Genomic DNA, 19,698 nt, shown 5'->3' with positions numbered 1-19,698 from the left:
ATCAGCTGATAACATTATGGGGATTCCCCTGCATGTTGTTTGTTGCTTTCCCTTGTTGCTTTTAATGCTTTTATTTGTCTTTGATTATTGTCACTTTGATTTATATGTGTCTCGGTGTGTTGCTCCTTAGGTTTATCTTGTGTAGGGTTTTTGTGCTTCCTCTACTTAAGTGAGTGTTTCCTTTCTCATGTTAGGGTATTTTTAGCTATAATCTGTTCAGATATTTTTTCAGGCTCTTCCTCTGTTTCTTATCCTTTTGGGACCACTCTCATGTGAATGTTCTTGCATTAAATTATGCCCCAAAGAATTGGACATGACTTAGCAACTGAACAACAACAGAGGTCTCTGAGACTGTCCTCATTTCTCTTCATTCTTTTTTCTTTATTCTGTTCCACATTGGTGATTTCATGATTCTGTCTTCCAGTTCACTTATTTGTTCTTCTACCTCAGTTATTCTGCTATCAATTCCTTCTAGTGTATTTTTCATTCCATCTGTTGTGGTGTTTATTTCTGCTCTTTTCTTCTTTAAATCTTCTAACTCTTCGTTAAACATTTCTTGTAACTTCTTAGTCTATGCCTCCATTCTTTTTATGAGATCTTGGATGATCTTTACTATCATTACTCTAAAGTCATTTTCAGATAGGTTCCCTATCTTCACTTCACTTAGTTGTTTTTGTGGATTTTTACTTTTTCCTTCATCCAGAACATTTTTATCTGCACTTTCATTTTGTCTACCTTTCTGTGTTTGTGGTCTCTTTTCTGTTGGCTGGAGGATCATAGCTCCTGTTGCTTTTGGTTTCTGTCATCTGGTGGGTAAGTTTGGTCCTGAACCTTGTGCAGTTTTCCCAGTAATAGGAAGTGATGCCTGCCCAATGAGGGGTAGTGCTGGGTCTTGTCCCACTGATGAGCAAGACCATGTCAAGGGATATGTTTAGGGGTGGCTGTGAGCTCAGTATGGCTTTAGGCACTCTGTCTGCTGATGGGTGGGGCTGGTAGAGCTGAGTTTTAATGTCAGCTTCTCCACTTAGTTGTATAAATTCATATTTGTATGTATTTTTTAATTTCTCCTAATTAGTTTCATTATCAATAATTTCATGGGGTTGCAGCAAGTCTTCTTATTTATCTTTCTTCTTAAGTGAAGAAATTTCCCATATAAAGTTCAGGCAAGTTTAAAATAAAAATTGAAAAGTTAGAGCAGAGCCTTTGTACATTGAGTAGCAAAAATTCCCAGAGCAGCCACAGGTTGGATGTGCTGATGTACCCTCTCTAATATAGTCGTTTCATAAATGAATGTGATATGCCTTCTTTTTGACTTGCAGGGAAAGTTATGTATTCTCTCACTGTATGGAAATTTCAAGAATACTATTTCTAAAATACAAATCTATTCTTATTTCCCTACTGAAGTCTTCCATTGACTCTTCATTGTTTGTATTATGAGGTTATTATTTATAGTAAAACTTGAATATGAAGAAATATAAGATTTTATTTTGTGTAACTGAAATAAACTTGTTCATGAACATTCATGAGCCAGTCTACCTGATAAGATAAAAAGTATGTTTGGACCTGTGGCTTCTGGGGCAGGAGATGGAGATTGAATTCAGGTATGGATCACAAGAAAAAGAGTAAAAAGAAAGGTAGATAAATTTGAAAGTCTTTAAATATGCTCAGCGCTAGTGTCCACCTTTTTCAGTGTCATTAGAGGCACTTTAGAAATTAAACTCACATAAGAAAAGAAAGCTGCCTGCACCTTCCAACTAAAAAGAGTTTTGTCTGTTAAAGATTCGGAGGTCTTTCCATGCTAATTGCCTGTTGGTTCTCTTGGGCTCCTTTTCCTTTGTTCTCAAGAACCTAAGTGATCCTTTGTGTACTAGCATAGTTTTAGTTTTTTCAGGTAGAAAAAAGGCACTAATATTAAGACTAAGACGATTTCCTGATCCCTATTAGAAAATGACACCTAGTTAAGTCATATCTCCTCATCCATCTTTCCCCTACCCCCAAATACAGATTAATTTAGAGACCACGTAAAATTGCACGTGGCCTATGTATGTCTGGAGCATAGCTGACAATATTATCCACTTTGCATTCCTAAATTGTGTCCTTCAATCATAATAAGAACCACAAGGGCCTGACCCATACGGCATTGGCTCACTGGGAAAAATGGGGCTGCCACAGTACTTCAGGCCTCAGGTATTTGTAGTCATTACCATCTGCATCATTATATTGAGACTGACATACTAAATATGCTTAATATTCAAAGATATGCAGCTCCATACAAAAGGTTGGTTGAAGTTCACTGTATTTGTTAGGATATAGGCTAAACTAATATAACAGACATAAAAGAGTATAGTATCCTCATTTATGAATTTTTTTTCTTTCCATGTAATGGTTCCAAAGTTGACGGGTAGATCTGGACTGGAGGAGACCCTGACATACACACTCAAACTCTTGCAATTGGGGTAGATGACAGATGGTGATCCATTTTTATCCACCTGTGGACTGAAAAGAGTTATTCATAACTGTAAGGCCACATGCTCATTTAAAATTTATGTTTTCTAATGAACTGTAGAATTAATATTTGAAAACAACAATATACCATCAATATAATGTCAAGTTCATGGTAATGACTTCATAAATATTTTTGCAATTGAAAGGGTGATAACATAATTGTTATTAACATCTAAAGTGTCTGTTCTTTATTTTATGTATTCATTAGAATGAAAACTTACTGAACAACATTAAATGAGCCTCTAATAGACTTGCTTTTGTAGGGAAGCAGAATTTGCCACTTCTAAAGGGATCTCTTTGGCATGAGGATTATTTCAGCTTGATTGTTTTTAACACACAAAAGACTCAGGAAGAACCTTTGACCTTCCCCCTAATTGCCTAAAAGAATCTAGATTGAGGACCTCTTCTAGGAAGGGAGCTTTCACCAAAGATACCTAGAGTATATAATATAAACTTGGTGTGTTAGACAGCTCAGAACCTAGCAAATATCTCTCTGTGAATCAGTGTGTGTATGTGTATCATCTTGTCTGTCTTTGGGATTTCTCATGTTTGGATTCCCCATGAGGAATTACATAGTTACGTAATTAAATTTGATTTTCTCCAGTGAATGTCTCTTACATCAACTTAATTTGTAGACCAGCCAGAAGAACCTAGAATGGTTAAGAAAAAAAATTTTTTTTCTCCCCAACACTTTCAACCAAACTTTATCCTTTCTTTTATAGGTAGTTTGTATAAGAGATACTTTAGCAGTCATTTTTTTTCTTTTAGTGTTCTGAGGGTTTAGACCTTTGTTGAATTAATATTGTCAAACTCTTCCTTTTCCTCCTGACTCCCTTTTCTCTTTCCAATTCACCTACTTGGAAAATTTGCACATATCTTATCTTAAAATCTGTAACTGCATTCATTTCCTTCTTTCCTCCTCATACTTCTGGGTTCATCAGATCAAATTGTCCCAAGCCTCCTGCTGAGGGAACACTTACTGTGATATATCTGTGAGGCATCTCTCCTGACCTACTAATAGCCCCCAGGGAGTACACAGAGTATCTCTGCCTCTTACTGCTCTGGGCTCTCTGTATTACCCTACCAGTCTTCTCATTTGCAGGTCAGTAAGAGTTACTTAATTGGGTGGAGGTGGATGGTTAGAAGGAAGGTTGAATAAGATAGTCACTGTTGCTTCCCCCACCCCCCCACTCCAATGATCTCTCCATCAGGTAGATCAAATGGGGAATGTAGGGAGGTAGCCCTGGTCTGTAGCATTGCTGGTATCATTGGTCCAGATTTATCATTCCAGAAATAACTATTCCTATTTTTCAGAAGAAAACACAGAGATTGAAATGTGCATGCTTACTAAGTGCAGTCAGCCTACTTGTGGGTTGACTCAAAGATTTTGAGGAATAACCAGCTTCTTCTCACATGTTCACAGAGCAGTTTTCCTGGTTTTTCTCTCAGATTTCAGAGCAGTCTTCTGATAACATGACATTTCTTGCTGAATTGTAGGGTTGGGGGAACAACAGAGGAAGCAGTCCACCTTAACTTAGAATCTAGGGGTTTGTAATAGTTTCTCTGCAAGACACACACTTTATAAGATTATTTAGATTTCTTGCCTGCCCATTGGAAGTGGGCTACGTAACTCTGTGCCACTATTACCAACATACTGAAGGGGTTCTTTGACAGATTTGATAAAATGCCTCTCACCTCTTTTTGGATCAAAGTGATTTTCGTCATTTTGGCCTTTACTGTGTATTCTGATGAGTATATTTTCCAGTCTTGAGTAAAACACTATATATCTTAGAAATGCAGGAAGCTTTTTGCTGTAACTTAGGTATGGAATGGTGGTTTTATTGGGTTTGTAATTCTTACATTGGTAAAATGACACAGCGCTTATTATAAGCTCCTTTTAAATATTTCATGATTGAATTGCTTTTTCTCATTTCCCATATTAGAGAAGTTAAAATAAGAGTGGTGCATTAAAAGGGGAAGTAGACCTTATCTCCTTGTTTAACTAAATTATTTTTCCATTTGGGGCCCAGATTCTCATGTTGTTAAATACAATGTATCAGGAAAGAATGAGCTCTTCTAGCTCTGGAATTCCTTGAAAATCTGACGTTTTAATTATCAGCCCTGAATCTATGAAATTAAGGCCTTGAGTTAGGAAAGAATTCATTCAAACTGAGTTGACCAGTTAGTTATCTTCCTTAAAGCTCAAGGTGGCCCATAAACTTTGGAAAAAGGGAGCTGTTAGGTGTTGAATAAAACCATGACCCTAATGCTGAGCAGAATTTCTTCACAATTCAAGAGACCTTGCGTAGAACATTATCTTCATCACAGTGAAATCTGTCTTTTAAAAAGCTTTAAAAAATTAATATCTTTAAGCAGGATATTAGGAGTTACTAAAAAATAGTACATACTATTTTTCACAGAGCTAGGTTAATTAGGGATGACTTTTTTCTAAGTTTTGAATATATTTGAGAATTTATATTTTGCTGCTACAACAAAATTCTTACCTCGTTAGCTGTAGTTCCTTGAATAGACCACTTACGTAGGTTTCTGCTGCCAATGTACATGTGGGACTCTTATGTTTTTAAGTTGTTCTTTGGTTGCAGAAACCGCTCTTACAAAATCATCAAGGTACAAGCATTGGGTAAATTACTACCGGTTCGTTTGGAAGTTGAAACATAGATTTTTAAACATTTTCGGTTTTTAAAATCACAGCAAAATTGATCAAACCAAATGCACAAAACATTCATTCTTCAAAAAGGAAAACTGTGTATGTGTTATTATTATACCATGGTTAATAAATAGAATTTAACAAGTAATACAAATGCATTTAGCAGTCGCTTTACAAGATGATAATGTATTTTTTCCATTAACTTAAAATTCCTACCACAAGTAATTATTTTCTGAATAAAAAACTGAGGGAAATAAAAGTGTGTTTAGAGCAGAATTATTTATCCTAACAAAATGAAAGGGGAAAAAGCACCATCCCAATTCCCAGTGTGTGGAAGAATAAATAGTAATGATTTCTATTGACCAAATAGTGGAATATGACTTGAGGGTGAAAATGTGGAATTTCATATTAAGATTTAAGAAGATTATATTCAAAAATTCATTGTCTGATAAATAGATATTATCTGTGGTCAATACAATAATGTGAAAACATGCATGAAAGCATATCATCCAGTCTGTGCAACCAATGGCCACATGTATTGCAATAACTGTTTTTGTGTGTGTGTGTGGGTGGTGCACTCAATAAAACAATAGTAAATATTTACTCTTCCAAAGTAATTTGAAAAAACACGAAATGATAAGAAAATCCATTTTCTGATAATCTAGATACAACTATACAGAAAATTAATATTTCTCTAAAGGCCAAGGAAATACACTTCTATCATGTCTTAAAATTCTTGCTTCTGAAAGTAGTAGTAAACTATCTACTAAAATCATGCTGGATATTTTACAAATGAACAAACTCATAACCTTCATTTAATTTAACTGATTATGAATTACTCATGGCAGACTAGTGACCAAGTTTTTCCAAGTCTCTGGTGGTCAATAGTAGATCTCCTTGGAGCCATGAGAAACAGCCTTGCAGATCTCCAGCCATAGGGGGGCATAATTGAGCAAGGAACAGACTAAAGATTGAACTCTAATATCCCTTACAATGGGCCCAATAAGGCTAGAAAGGGCCCCAGGTGATAGTCAGCTTTGTCTCCTGAAATGATGATGGTGGCCTTTGAAACTGTCCTGAGAGTGCAGAGCAGTCTAAGATACATTGAACCAAACTCACTGTCCTCTCTCTTCCACTCAGAAAGAGTTTGTGGCCTAAAGGTTCGACAGACTTTTCTGCAACACTCCCCCCTGTTCTTTGACATGTGTTCTGTCTCATGAAATATCTACCCAGCTCAAAAGCGAGTCTGCCTCTTGGAAAATGTGAAATAACACAATGACTGTTGCTTTCCATTCTTAGGTCTCATCTGAAGGATTGAGCAAATCAGTTCAGGTCAGTCACTTAGTCATGTCCGACTCTTTGCCACCGCAGGGACTACAGCATGCCAGGCCTCCCTGTCCATCACCAACTCCTGAGTTTACTCAAACTCATGTCCATTGAGTTGGTGATACCATCCAACCATCTCATCCTCTGTCGTCCACTTCTTCTCCCGCTTTCAATCTTTCCCAGCATTGGGGTCTTTTCAAATGAGTCAGTTCTTCACATCAGGTAGCCAAAGTATTGGAGTTTCAGCTTCAACATCAGTCCTTCCAATGAATATTCAAGACTGATTTCCTTTAGGATGGACTGGTTGGATCTCCTTGCTGTCCAAGGGACTCTCAAGAGTCTTCTCCAACTACACAGTTCAAAAGCATCAGTCTTCAGCGTTCAGCTTTCTTTATAGTCCACTGTCACAACCATTCATGACTAATGGAAAAACCATAGCTTTGACTAGATGGACCTTAGTTGGCAAAGTAACGTCTCTGCTTTTTAATATTTGTCTAGGTTGGTCATAACTTCTCTTCCAAGGAGCAAGCATCTTTCAAATTCATGGCTGCAGTCACCATCTGCAGTGATTTTGGAGCCCCCAAAAATAAAGTCAGCCACTGTCTCCCCATCTATTTCCCATTAAGTGATGGGACCAAATGCCATGATCTTAGGTTTCTGAATGTTTTGGCTTAGAGTTTTAAGCCAACTTTTTCTCTCTCCTCTTTCACTTTCAATGAGAGGTTCTTTAGTTCTTCACCTTCTCCCATAAGGGTGGTTTCACCTGCATATCTGAGGTTATTAGTATTACTCCCAGCAATCTTGATTCCAGATTGTGCTTCATCCAGTCCAGCGTTTTTCATGATGTACTCTGCATATAAGTTAAATACGCAGGGTGACAATATACAGCCTTGACGTACTCCTTTCCCTATTTGGAACCAATCTGTTGTTCCATGTCCAGTTCTAACTGTTGCTTCCTGACCTGCATGCAGATTTCTCAAGGGGCAGGTCAGGTGATCTGGTATTCCCATCTCTTTCAGAATTTTCCACAGTTTGTTGTGATCCACACAAAGGCTTTGGTGTAGTCAATAAAGCAGAAGTAGATGTTTTTCTGGAACTCTCTTGCTTTTTCGATGATCCAGCAACTGTTGGCAATTTAATCTCTGGTTCCTCTGCCTTTTCTAAATCCATATTAAACATATGGAAGTTCACAGTTCATGTACTGTTGAAGCCTGGCTTGGAGAATTTTGAGCATTACTTTACCAGCGTGTGAGATGAGTGCAATTGTGTGGTAGTTTAAACATTCTTTGACATTGCCTTTCTTTGGGATTGTAGTGAAACTGACCTTTTCCAGTCCTGTGGCCACTGCTGAGTTATCCAAATTTGCTGGCATACTGAGTGCAGCACTTTCACAGCATCATCTTTTAGGATTTGAAATAGCTCAACTGGAATTCCATCACCTCCACTAGCTTTGTTCGTAGTGATGCTTCCTAAGGCCCACTTGACTTTGCATTCCAGGGGTCTGACTCTAGGTGAATGATCATACCATCGTTATTATCTGGGTTGTGAAGATCTGTTTTGCATAGTTCTTCTGTGTATTCTTGCACCTCTTCTTAATATCTTCTGCTTCTGTTAGGTCCATACCATTTCTGTCCTTTATTGTGCCCATCTTTGCATGAAATATTCTTTTGGTATCTCTAATTTTCTTTAAGAGATTGCTAGTCTTTCCCATTCTCTTGTTTTCCTCTGTTTCTTTGCACTGATCACTGAGGAAGGCTTTCTTATCTCTCCTTAATATTCTTTGGAACTCTGCATTCAAATGGGTATATCTTCCCTTTTCTCCTTTGCCTTTCACTTTTCTTCTTTTCTCAGCTATTTGTAAGACCTCGTCAGACAACCAGTTTGCCTTTTTGCATTTCTTTTTCTTGGGGATGGTCTTGATCCCTGCCTCATGTACAATGTCATGAACCTCTGTCCATAGTTCTTCAGGCACTCTGTCTATCAGATCTAATGCTTTGAATCTATTTCTCACTTTCACTGTATAATTGTAAGGGATTTGATTTAGGTCATACCTGAATGGTCTAGTGATTTTTTCTCATCTTTCCAATTTAAGTCTGATTTTGGCAATAAGCAGTTCATGATCTGAGCCACAGTCAGCTCCCAGTCTTGTTTTTGGTGACTGTATAGAGCTTCTCCATCTCTGGCTGCAAAGAATATAATCAATCTGATTTTGGTATTGACCATCTGGTGATGTCCCTGTGTAGAGTATTCTCTTGTGTTGTTGGAAGAGGGTGTTTGCTATGACCAGTGTGTTCTCTTGGCAAAACTCTATTAGCCTTTGCCCTGCTTCATTCTGTACTCCACGGCCAATCTTGCTTGTTACTCCAGGTATTTCTTGACTTCCTACTTTTACATTCCAGTGCCATATAATGAAAAGGACATCTTTTTTGGGTGTTAGACCACTAGAAGGTCTTATAGGTCTTCATAGAACCATTCAACTTCAACTCCTTCAGCATTAGTGGTCGGGGCATAGATTTGGATTACTGTGATATTGAATGGTTTGCCTTGGAAACGAACAGATCATTCTGTCATTTTTGAGATTGCATCCAAGTACTGCATTTCAGACTCTTTTGTTGACTATGATGGCTACTCCATTTCTTCTAAGGGATTCTTGCCCACAATAGTAGATATAATGGTCATCTGAGCTAAATTCACCCATTCCAGTCCATTTTAGTTTGCTGAGTCCTAATATGTCAAGATTCACTCTTACCATCTCCTGTTTGACCACTTCCAATTTGCCTTGATTCATGCTCTTTACAGCATCGGACTTTGCTTCTATCACCAGTCACATCAACAACTGGGTGTTGTTTTTGCTTTGGCTCCGTCTCTTCCTTCTTTTCTGGAGTTATTTTTCCACTGATCTCCAGTAGCATATTGGGTACCTACTGACCTGGGGAGTTCATCTTTCAGTGTGCTATCTTTTTGCCTTTTCATACTGTTCATGGGGTTCTCAGGGCAAGAATACTGAAGTGGTTTACCATTCACTTCTCCAGTGGACCACATTTTATCAGAACTCTCTACCATGACCCATCCGTCTTAGGTGGCCCTACACGGCATGGCTCATAGTTTCATTGAATTAGACAAGGCTGTGGTTCATGTGATCAGATTGGTTTGTTTTCTGTGAGACTGAGCAAATAAGGATTGAGAAGTCCCATGGTAGGGACAGGACAGTGTAAGACAGAGAAGCGCCCGGGGTCCTGCTCCTTATAGAAGTAGAACACAGCCTTTCTGTAATGTCCTTCAGTTCAAATCTCCTCATTTAGGAACATTTTGTGTATTGCCAGAGAGTTTAATTTTCTGGGTTCTTTAATCATTTTTCCCCCTTCCTCTCTGATTCTTTTTATAGAAAAAGTGATGGCAAATTTACTGTTGCTCATTATGGTAAAGGTTGACTTTTTGCTAGAGCTACACATTCCTACATCTTTTACTGTGATTCCATTTTGCAGTGGATTCTATAGACATTTAGAGTTGCACAGTCAGGGTCTTCCATTCTTAGACAATCAGGTGAACCCTGCAGAATTCAAGATGGAATGTAAGATATTCCAAGTTCTTTCTAACTTTAAGATCCTTTGGTTTCAGCATTGTTACTGTGTTCAGTTCTTTAATGACAGTTTGAAAAACTAGTATCTTAGTCATATGTTTGATAATGTACAACCTCATGCAATTTAAAACATTAAATATTTGCCCCATAAAATGTTGAATGGTGTTATATATATATTTTTAACATGCCCCTTTTTTATTTGGTTGGCTAATTGATTAAGACAAACATATTTTTGACACCTATAGTCAGAAAGATATTTTCCAAAGATGACCAAATATTAGTTACTTGGGTGTTTATAAAAAGTACAGATAACATGGATTCTCTCTATACTAAAGACTTGGAACTTCTAGGAGAGGTGTCTGAATTGAAATCTAAGAAGCAACCCAGATTAACATTATGGTCATGGATCTTAGTTAATACTGACTCTAAGACCTACATTATACCTATAACTGAATGAATTTCAAAATCTATAAAGAGATAATATAAGATTAATGATGCTTGGGAAAAATTTATGATGTTTTTCATTCTTGGTCCCACAAGTCAGTTGAGAGGTAAGTGGGTGCTCCTGAAATGGGAGGTAACACAGCCTTTATTGACTTAGGACTTGCTGTATTTGGTCCCAGTCAGATGTTTCTCCATTTGTCTCCATCTTCAGCCACAAGAAGCAGGCTTTAGCTGTGTGAGAAAAGGATTATTCATACCTTGAGTGTAATGGCAGAAATGTAGATTGACTGTTGAATGACAACTAGAAATCTATGACATATGCTATACTAGGCATTTTGTTCTTCTTTCTTCTCGATGGATACTTTTAAATTTCAGAGTAATTACTGTGGGAGCTATTAGATCATTTAAATTTCTAATATTCCTCTTAAGGAAAGTATACATTAGAATGTTACTTTGTAGAGCAACATTAGAAAAATGCTTTCAGCCAGTTGCATCACTTTTTCTTTGTAGAAGAGTTTGTGAAAAAATTCTTTAGGAAACATGCATGTTTCATTTATGTATTTTTTAAATTCCATATATATAAAGTTATGCTATACATCATGTCCTATGTCAGATGTGAGAAATAATAAGCAAAAGCAGAGATGATGATTGTTATCTAGGTATTTAAATATAATAAAGTTATTATCCACTAAGGAATAGAAATGCTCCTTTTTGTGTGACTGTTCTCAAAAGTTCTGTGAAACAGTTTTCCACATGTTACCCAATTTAGTTCTTTAAAAAATCATGTTAAGGAACATATCAGCTCTATATTTTGGACATAATGAAAATGAGACATAGGAAATGTAACAATATTTTAAACCTAATATTTTGGTAATGAAAGAGTTTGAATACAAAACTTGAAATTTTATTCTTTTTAGTAGCCAGTTTATTGTTGTATTTATATACCCCAAATTAATCATTGTAGACATGATGGAATAGTTAAAATACTTATATGCATTCATGCATGCTAAGTCACTTCAGTCATGTCCAACTCTTTGTGACCTGTGGACTGTAGCCGACCAGGCTCTCTGTTCATGCATTGGGAAGCCAGTAAATTTGTGTTACTTACTTCATTGCAATATTTACTTCATGCAATAATCTGGAACCAAATTCTGCCATATCCCCAAAGTAGTCTGTTTTGTCATATTCATTAAACCAGGAATATATGCATATATGTATTTCTGCCAGTGGGGATGGGGGAATCTTATGACCATGTATACAGACTGAACTATCTTGTATTCAGTGAACATCTAACAGGATCTCCTAAGCACCATAAACTTTGGTATATTAGAGAAGAAGCATATATTTCAGCATTCTCCAGCTAGAGTTAATTCTAAATATACAAAACAGGCCAGTATCCAAAGTTCACCCGTCACCATTTCACATAAGCTGATAAATTTCTGTATGTTATATATAACATGATTTCACCAAAGATTTCCAAATTTCTCATTTTGCAGATCATAGATGTGAATTGTGTTAATTAGAAATGAATAATTAATTTCTTCACATACTCTGGACTTAAATAAATAGGAAGTTAAACCATGTTTATAGATGAAAATTCTTAAAAATAAAAAAATGGAAATTATTACTTCATTAACTTAATTAGTAAACAAATTTAATTTATTCCCAAATGGAGAAATTTTGTCCCTGAACAAAATCTTCCAAATATGAACATTTTATACTTGTATATATGTTTAAATGTGTATGTGAAAACATAAATACTTCAGATGGCACTCATTTAATGAGATACAGAGAAACAGGCATGCTTGTAGTCTGTCTTTTCCATAGGAAGATGGTATGAGAGTTTTGAAGAGTAAATTGGTCTTATCTTTAAAATTTAAACTGCACAGATTATTTGACTCAACAATGCAACTACTAAAAATGTAGAATTAGGGGAATGAGCATGTGGTGACCTGCACAACTTACAAGATTGCTGGCAAAAGTATTTAACAAGAATAACTTAAAAGGAACTTGTGTTTGTATATGGTCATATGAAGATATATGATTGATTTTTAAATTAAAAAAAACTAGTTTCAAGGAAGTATCTTGATTTTATTTTTCTGTCTCTATTTTTATCTATTTCTCTATCATCAATCATATTTAAGTCCAGCATCTTCAAATTTCTCTTAGTTCCATCTTCATTTTGACCTTTTTAGTGAGTCTGCATCAAATTTCTTTCAGTCTCCCTTTTTTAAGGATACTTGTGATGACATTTAGGGCTCACTTAGATAACTTATGTTTATATATATGTGTGTTATATATGTGTATATTTATATACTATGTGTATATAGATGTCTCTGTGTATCTCTAATGATAATGTTATTTCATATATGTTTTATTATATGTATATGTATATGTTAGGATATTTGTGAATATATAGAACTATATATACATTTATGAATATATCACATATACACATATTTATGTGTGATTTTAGTATTGTTATGTAATAAATACCTGTACCTTTATGCATATAAATATATTTATGTATGTAAGCATTTTCAGAAAAGATATGCGTCAAATAACACAATGTCACATATCTAACACTCCTTTAGTGGATAATTTAGAAAACTTGTGACCTGTTCTGTTTCATAGGCAGTGTCTCCAGTTCTTAATCTCCACTAACAAATGCACATAGAGAAAAAAAGCCAGTACAAGGACTTTACATTCACTTCAACTCTAAACTTCAGTTTAATTTCTCCTCTAATGTCATGTGCCAGGATTATCTGCAGAGACGTCTCTGACAGTATCTCTGTAATATTTCAAAAATCTAGTGGAAGCATTGTCATAACTTCACTATAATAAAGGAAAAATTTTTGTACTTAGCAGATTTTGTTCAAAACCCATTAAGTGGGTTTTGAATAGCGGTATTCAAAGGTTCTTTTCTAAATCTTAGCTTTCTTCACTGAAAAAAAGTCAGGTTAGATTAGGGTGACAAATGTAAGCCTAACACAATTTTAAGTGCATCCTGTTTTAATATTTTACCCCTAATATTTATGACAAATCTTTGAGACAGAAATTATTATTCTCACATTTAAAATTAGGAAATAGTAGATTAGAAAGTCTGAATATTATCTCAAGGTTGCTGAGTGGTAGATGGCATTTGAACTCTGGACTTTCAGGCTGTGAAGCAGATTAAACAGTTTATATTACATCTCTTCCTACTCTACTTCAAACTCTGTGTGGTTTCCTACTTGACTAAAGATTGTAAACTATATTCATCATATAGTTTAGGGTGTTGTCCCTGTGATCTCGATTGTATTCCCAAGCCTTCTTGCTCTCCTTGATCTTCACATGCTGTCCTCCAGCTCAGCTTCCCTAAGCTGGCTACTCTGGCTGTCACCTGGGAGCTTTTTGAACACTCCTGGTCGTGAATTTGTACTATAATCTTACAAGATGTTCTCATTGGGGAAAATTGATTAAAGGAACCCAGTAACTCTCTGTGTTAGTGCTTATGGCTTCATGAAAATTTCCATTTAATTAAAAAAAAAAGGTATAATGAGAATCCAATCTCCGGTTGAGTCTAATGGGCTTCTAGTGTCCTTCAAAATACTAAGGGTGTAGGTATGTATCTAATTATAGCTCCCGAAACTCATTCTTCTCTTTGTGGTTTGATGAGTCTTTGTTTTCAACTCAGGAGCTTGGAAAGCTCTCCCATCTCTTCTATACCTTAGGATTTCAAAGAATTGTTGTCACCTTCTCCCTTCCTCCTACATGTTCATCAGATTAAAATTGCCCCAAACCCCTGCTGAGAGATGATCTGTGTGAGATCTTTATGAGGAAGAACACAGAAAACCTCAGGGTCTTATCTGCTAGGGGTCATCTATGTCCCTGCACCGGGCTGCGCACCTACAGTCCATTAAAGGAGACTCCTCAGCTGGGGGAAATTGAGGCGAGGAGATCCTACAGGCGCAGTCCCTGGAGCTGCAGCCCTCACTCTCTGCCTCCTTCTCTGTGTGAGGTAGGTCAGGTGGGGATGCTATGGAGGCAGCCCTGGTGTGTCACACTGGAGTGAGGACTGCTCCAGGTCAGTCCTTTCTGAAACAAGTGTTTATTTTCTGAGGAGAAACTGAACTTCCAAAGTGCATATTTCTTTAAATGCAGCCAGGCTCCTTGTGGGCTGAGCCAAGGGTTGGGAGAGTGAACTTCTCCTTCTTGAAGTGGGCAAAGAGGACCTGTCCTAGCGTTTCTCTCAAGCCTCTACGAGGCCTCCTGTTCGCCTGGATGTCCTGTGGATTGGGGCAAGATTCCCACCATAATTACAAATCCAGGAGAGTGGGTTAGTTCCTTTAGAAGTAAGAAACTTTCATTTGGAAATGGGCAATTTGTTCCTGCGCCGGTGTGTTATGAGCATTCCTATGCATTTCTTCTACAGACTTGATAAAATGTCTTTCTTCTCATCATGGATCAAAGCTATTTTAATCATTGGCTTGGCATTTCCTCTTGATTGTGGTGAGTAAATTTTTCGATCCTGGATGAAGCAGTTCACACATCATAGAAATGCAGGAAACAACTATTGTTATCAAGGAGTGGAGGAGCTTGCTGTGCTGGGCATATAATACTTAAACTGGCACAACGAAATGACATGTGTTACAAATATCTTTTCACAAGGGTTTCTCATTTCCCTCCTTAGAAAGGTAGAGATAGAAAGGGTGGTTAGAATGAACAGTAGAATTTAGATGTTTGTTCGTTTAGGACTAAAGATATTTATCTAATTTTCCCCATTTTTGGAGGTCAGATTTCATGGTTGCTAAATGCAGAGTGTGGGGACTAATACTGTCCTCTAGATCTGGTATTCCTCAACAGTCCTACTCATTGCTTGCCAGCTCTGAGTGCACTAAAGTCAAAATTTGTGTTAGGAGAGAACTAATTGATCCCTCTGCTGACAACTTATCTTTCTAAAAGCACAAGGTGGCCCATGAATTTCAGAGTAGAGTACCTGTGAGATATTAAAGTGATTGATGATACTCGAGCTGAGTTTGAAGAAATTAAGTAGTAATTAACTTATTCATATTAAGTGACTTCATACAAGCATATTAAGTTGCATTAAGCAAGGTGTTTTTTCTCTGACTAGAATATCTTATTTATAAAAATGAGGAAAAAGGTATCTCCACAGGAAGTTTTGGTGATTATTAAACCATACTTAAAGTTATTTTTTCACAGAGTGAGGTGAATTTAGAATTCTGTTTCCAGATTCAGAGTTATTTTGTGAAATTATTATTTTGATACTGCCACAGTAGCCTCAGCTCATTACTTGCTGTGTTTGTGTAGGTGATTTGTATAGAGGTGGGTATGTCCTATCAAAGACTGTTTTTCCGTCTTCATCATCTTACTTTTAATCTTCCTTTTGTATGTTGATTGCAGAAACTTCTTTTTTATCTTCAAGAAAAGTGCGTGAAACACGTGAAGCTGTAAGTTTATGTTGATTAATGTGGGAATTGAAAAAGGTAAACTTTTCATTATTTAGTTTAAAAGCTAAATTAAAAAAAAAAAAATACCACATAATAATTCTTCAGAAAGTAAGATAAAGTGTCCTTATTACGCTATGTTCAAGAAATAGAATCTTGCCAGCCATTCAAACCATCTGTCATTTCAGACAAGGTAAAAATATCCCTTACTCAAAATTTTATTATTGGGCATAAACTTTGTTATATACCATCATCTGAAAGTAGTTAAGTGGTGTTTAAAGTAGAATTGTTTACGCTAGAAAAGAGAAAGGCTAAAATTAAAGAAGCTAAAAAATTTTTTCCACTTATAGGAGGAATATAAAATAATAATTTTCATAAAACCTCAGAGTGAAATATTATACAGAGGTGAAGAAAATCAACTACATTTCTGAACAACTAAACAGATGAATATATTTAAACATGCCTAAAAATCAGCTCATATAGCAGTAAGTAAGTGAATGAGCATTCCTATGTTCCAATAAGAATTTAGGTATTATATATTTAAAAAAAAGCAGGTTATGTCAGTATACACACACTTCTATTTATTTATGTAAATTACCAACACTGCCATTACTAACCAAATTATATATATGTACATGGTTAAATACACATTTATAAACACTAATATGTATGAAAAAATACATATATGGTAGTAATCTGAGAATATCAGAGTATCTAATAGTGAAACTATTGAGAAAAACAGGAGAATTATAACAAATTCACTCTTTTATACTTGGGATAGTTGCATTCCAGTGTTGTGTTGGTTTCTACTGTACAGCATTTTTTATATGTGAGTAACTTGTGTCTATTTTTAAACTTCAATATAGAATATATTTCATTTTAATACATACCATGATGTATTAAGAACAAAGAACATTTTATTCAAGAAATTCATTATCTGAAAAATATTATGTTGTCTGTTTATATTTAACAGCCAGATTGTGGTATATATATTCGTCAATTACATTTTTGTAGCAGAGAAATGGATCCAGTCTGTGCAACGAATGGCAAAACGTACTCCAATAAATGCGTTTTCTGCAGTGAAAAAATGTAAGAACAAAAAACTCAATATTGCCTCTTCAAAAATAATGAAGACACAATCAGAAAATAATAGGAACATCCATGTTTCTGATAGCCAAAGCACAGTAAGACATAGAAAATAACTGTTCTTTCCTGTAAAAGCCACAGAAACACACTGGTATCTTTACCTGAAGTCTCATTCAATAAAAATAGTTTTTATTTGACCTTGAAGTATACTCTTGCTGGATGTTTCCAACATGTATAAACCAATTACATTTACTTGATTTAATTGCTTGACTTAATACTGGCAGTCTGGTGACCAGTATAATGTAATTCTTAACTCCAGAGATTGAATAATAACCTCTATGATGTAGCTCTAAGCTACAGGGAGCATAACTGAGCAAGAAACTCTACTGCCTTGAGAAATTTAAATCCACTACAATTTATGTCAGAAAGGAACTCCTCTGATGGTTCACTTTGTCCCCTGAACTCCATGAGAAGACTCCAAACTTTCCTCAGAGAGCAGGGCAGTCTAGGACACTTCTACCTAACCTCCCTGCCTGCCTCCTTACCTCTGAGGGTGTTCCCAGTCTAAAGGTTCAGCCGGCCATCCTACTTCCTGCCTCATTTTCTCTCACTGGTATTTCCTCTCACTGAATCCCCAGATGGGTTTCTACTTTTAGAGAACCAGGAATACAATATCTAATACTCTTCTTGAGGTCTGGGTGGGTTCCAAGGCTGAGTAGGGAGGGAGCATGTAGGAAGAGTCAAGTAGCCCCAGGGGGTCAGGAGGACCTGTGCAGGGTAGGAGGGGTGGGAGGGGCCCTGCTGCTTGTGGAGCACAGCCCTCCTAGCTCTCTCACAGTCAGTCTCCTCAGGGAGAAGCACTTAGTACAACAGTCAGGCAATTTTAAATACTTTTTAAAAATAATTTTTCTTTCCTTTTCTTTCTTTACAGAGAAAGTGGAAGATTTGATTTTAGCCATTGGGGTCATTGCTGACTGCCTCAGCCACACATTCCTATGGTTTTTATTGCAATCCTATTTTGCTATGGATTCTACAACCAATTAGTCTTCTAAAACAGGGCTTTAAATTCCTAGATGACCAGACTAAGCCTTCAGTAGTACACAAGACAGAATGTAGATTGTTGGAGAATTTTTCCAACTCTAAGAACCCACCAATGAAAAAGATTCCTTTTTTCTTTCTTCAATTAAACATTGACGATTGAAAACCTACCTTAATTGTGTGTTCGATAATAGAAAACATAATACGGTTTGTAATCATGAATATTTCAGTCAATTAAATGTTAAGTAATATTATCTTTATTGAAATACCCTTTCTTTTTTTGGTTGATTAGTGGGTTAAAACACCTGAATACTTTTGGCAACTATAATTAAAGAAATAGTCTCAAAGGTGAATAATCCATTACTTGGAAGTTTATTAAAAGTGCAGACAGTTGGGCTTCTCTTTATTCTAAAGAGTCAAAACCTCTAGAAGAGGAATCTGGGAACTTGAATTCTAACAAATATTACACATCAGTCTTTTGATCACAAATGCTAGCCAAGTGGTTCAGTAGCAGACCAGCCAAATTTGCCTTTATTGATTTAGAATATTCCTTTGTGCTCCATGTCTGATGGTTCTCTGTTTATCTCCCAACCAGCAAGAACTGGCTTTATTTGAGTGGTCAGTTTTCATTGAAAGCTTGGTCCAGATAGAATTGTAGACTGACTACTAGAAAGCAAGTTTCAAGCTGCTACATATGTGATATCAGACCTGCTAGGCTTTTCAGTAAACATTTTTACCTCTGAAAGATAATCTATATGGGAGTTACTTATTCATTTACATTCTTTAATAGTAATTCATAATGAAAGTATCCATTAAAATATATAAATTTAGAGCCACATTATAAAAATGCATTCAACCACTTTAATGGCCTTTTTCATTGTAAAAGACATGTATAAGAAACATCATCCAGTGAACTGCTGGTAATTTTATGCATGTATTCTTTTCCATTATAAAAATTTTTTTAAATTAATTGAAGAACACTTGATTTACAATATCATAAAACTTAAAATGTCCCATTTTAAAACAAGTTTTGTTTTTAAGTATATATTCACAATGTTGTGCAACCATCACCACTATCTTCTTACAGAACATTTCCATCATCCCATCCATTCCAAGAAAAAAACAAACAGATAAACCCATGTACTTCCCAATACCCCACCTATAATTCCTGGCAACCACTAAACTACTTCTGGTCTCTCTGCCTCTTCGGGACATTTCACATCAATGGAATCATATAACATGTGTGATTTCATGTAAATGGAATATATAGGCCTATACCTACAGTAGTACTTTGTTTTATTGCATTTTCCTTTATTGTACTTCACAGATACTACACTTTTTACTGATTGAAGGTATGTAGCAACCTCATATAAAGCAAGTGTATCAGTGCCATTCTTTCAACAGCATTTGCTCACTTTGAGTCCCTGTGTCACATTTTGGTAATTCTTGCAATGGTTCACACTTTTCATTATTGTTGTATTTGCTATAGTAGTTTGTGATAAGTAATCTTTGATATTTATTACCATGACTCATTAAGAATCATTTGATGGTCAGCATTTCTTTAGCAATAAAGCATTTTATTTTTTATTTTTTATTTTTTTTTC

At 36.0% G+C, this 19,698-nt stretch overlaps 1 protein-coding gene across 1 annotated transcript in view; it reads left to right on the top strand.

The window, feature by feature from the left end:
- The window catches only part of LOC145508655 (sperm-associated acrosin inhibitor-like), a 153,820-nt gene extending 135,558 nt beyond the window's left edge, over positions 1-18,262 (top strand). Inside the window, exons 3-6 of the mRNA XM_081495722.1 lie at positions 14,938-15,014; positions 15,927-15,973; positions 16,944-17,059; positions 17,988-18,262. Coding sequence (XP_081351848.1) covers positions 14,938-15,014; positions 15,927-15,973; positions 16,944-17,059; positions 17,988-18,030 — 283 coding nt within the window. The 3' untranslated portion in view covers positions 18,031-18,262. The remainder of the gene's footprint in view (positions 1-14,937; positions 15,015-15,926; positions 15,974-16,943; positions 17,060-17,987) is intronic.
- The last annotated feature ends 1,436 nt before the right edge of the window (positions 18,263-19,698 follow it).

The sequence above is a fragment of the Giraffa tippelskirchi genome, chromosome 6 (assembly GCF_054371585.1).
Source record: "Giraffa tippelskirchi isolate mGirTip1 chromosome 6, T2T-mGirTip1v1.2.pri, whole genome shotgun sequence".
NCBI classification, from domain to species: Eukaryota; Metazoa; Chordata; class Mammalia; order Artiodactyla; family Giraffidae; genus Giraffa; species Giraffa tippelskirchi.
Note: the sequence above shows the minus strand (reverse complement) of the source record. Positions and strands in the feature narration are given on the sequence as shown.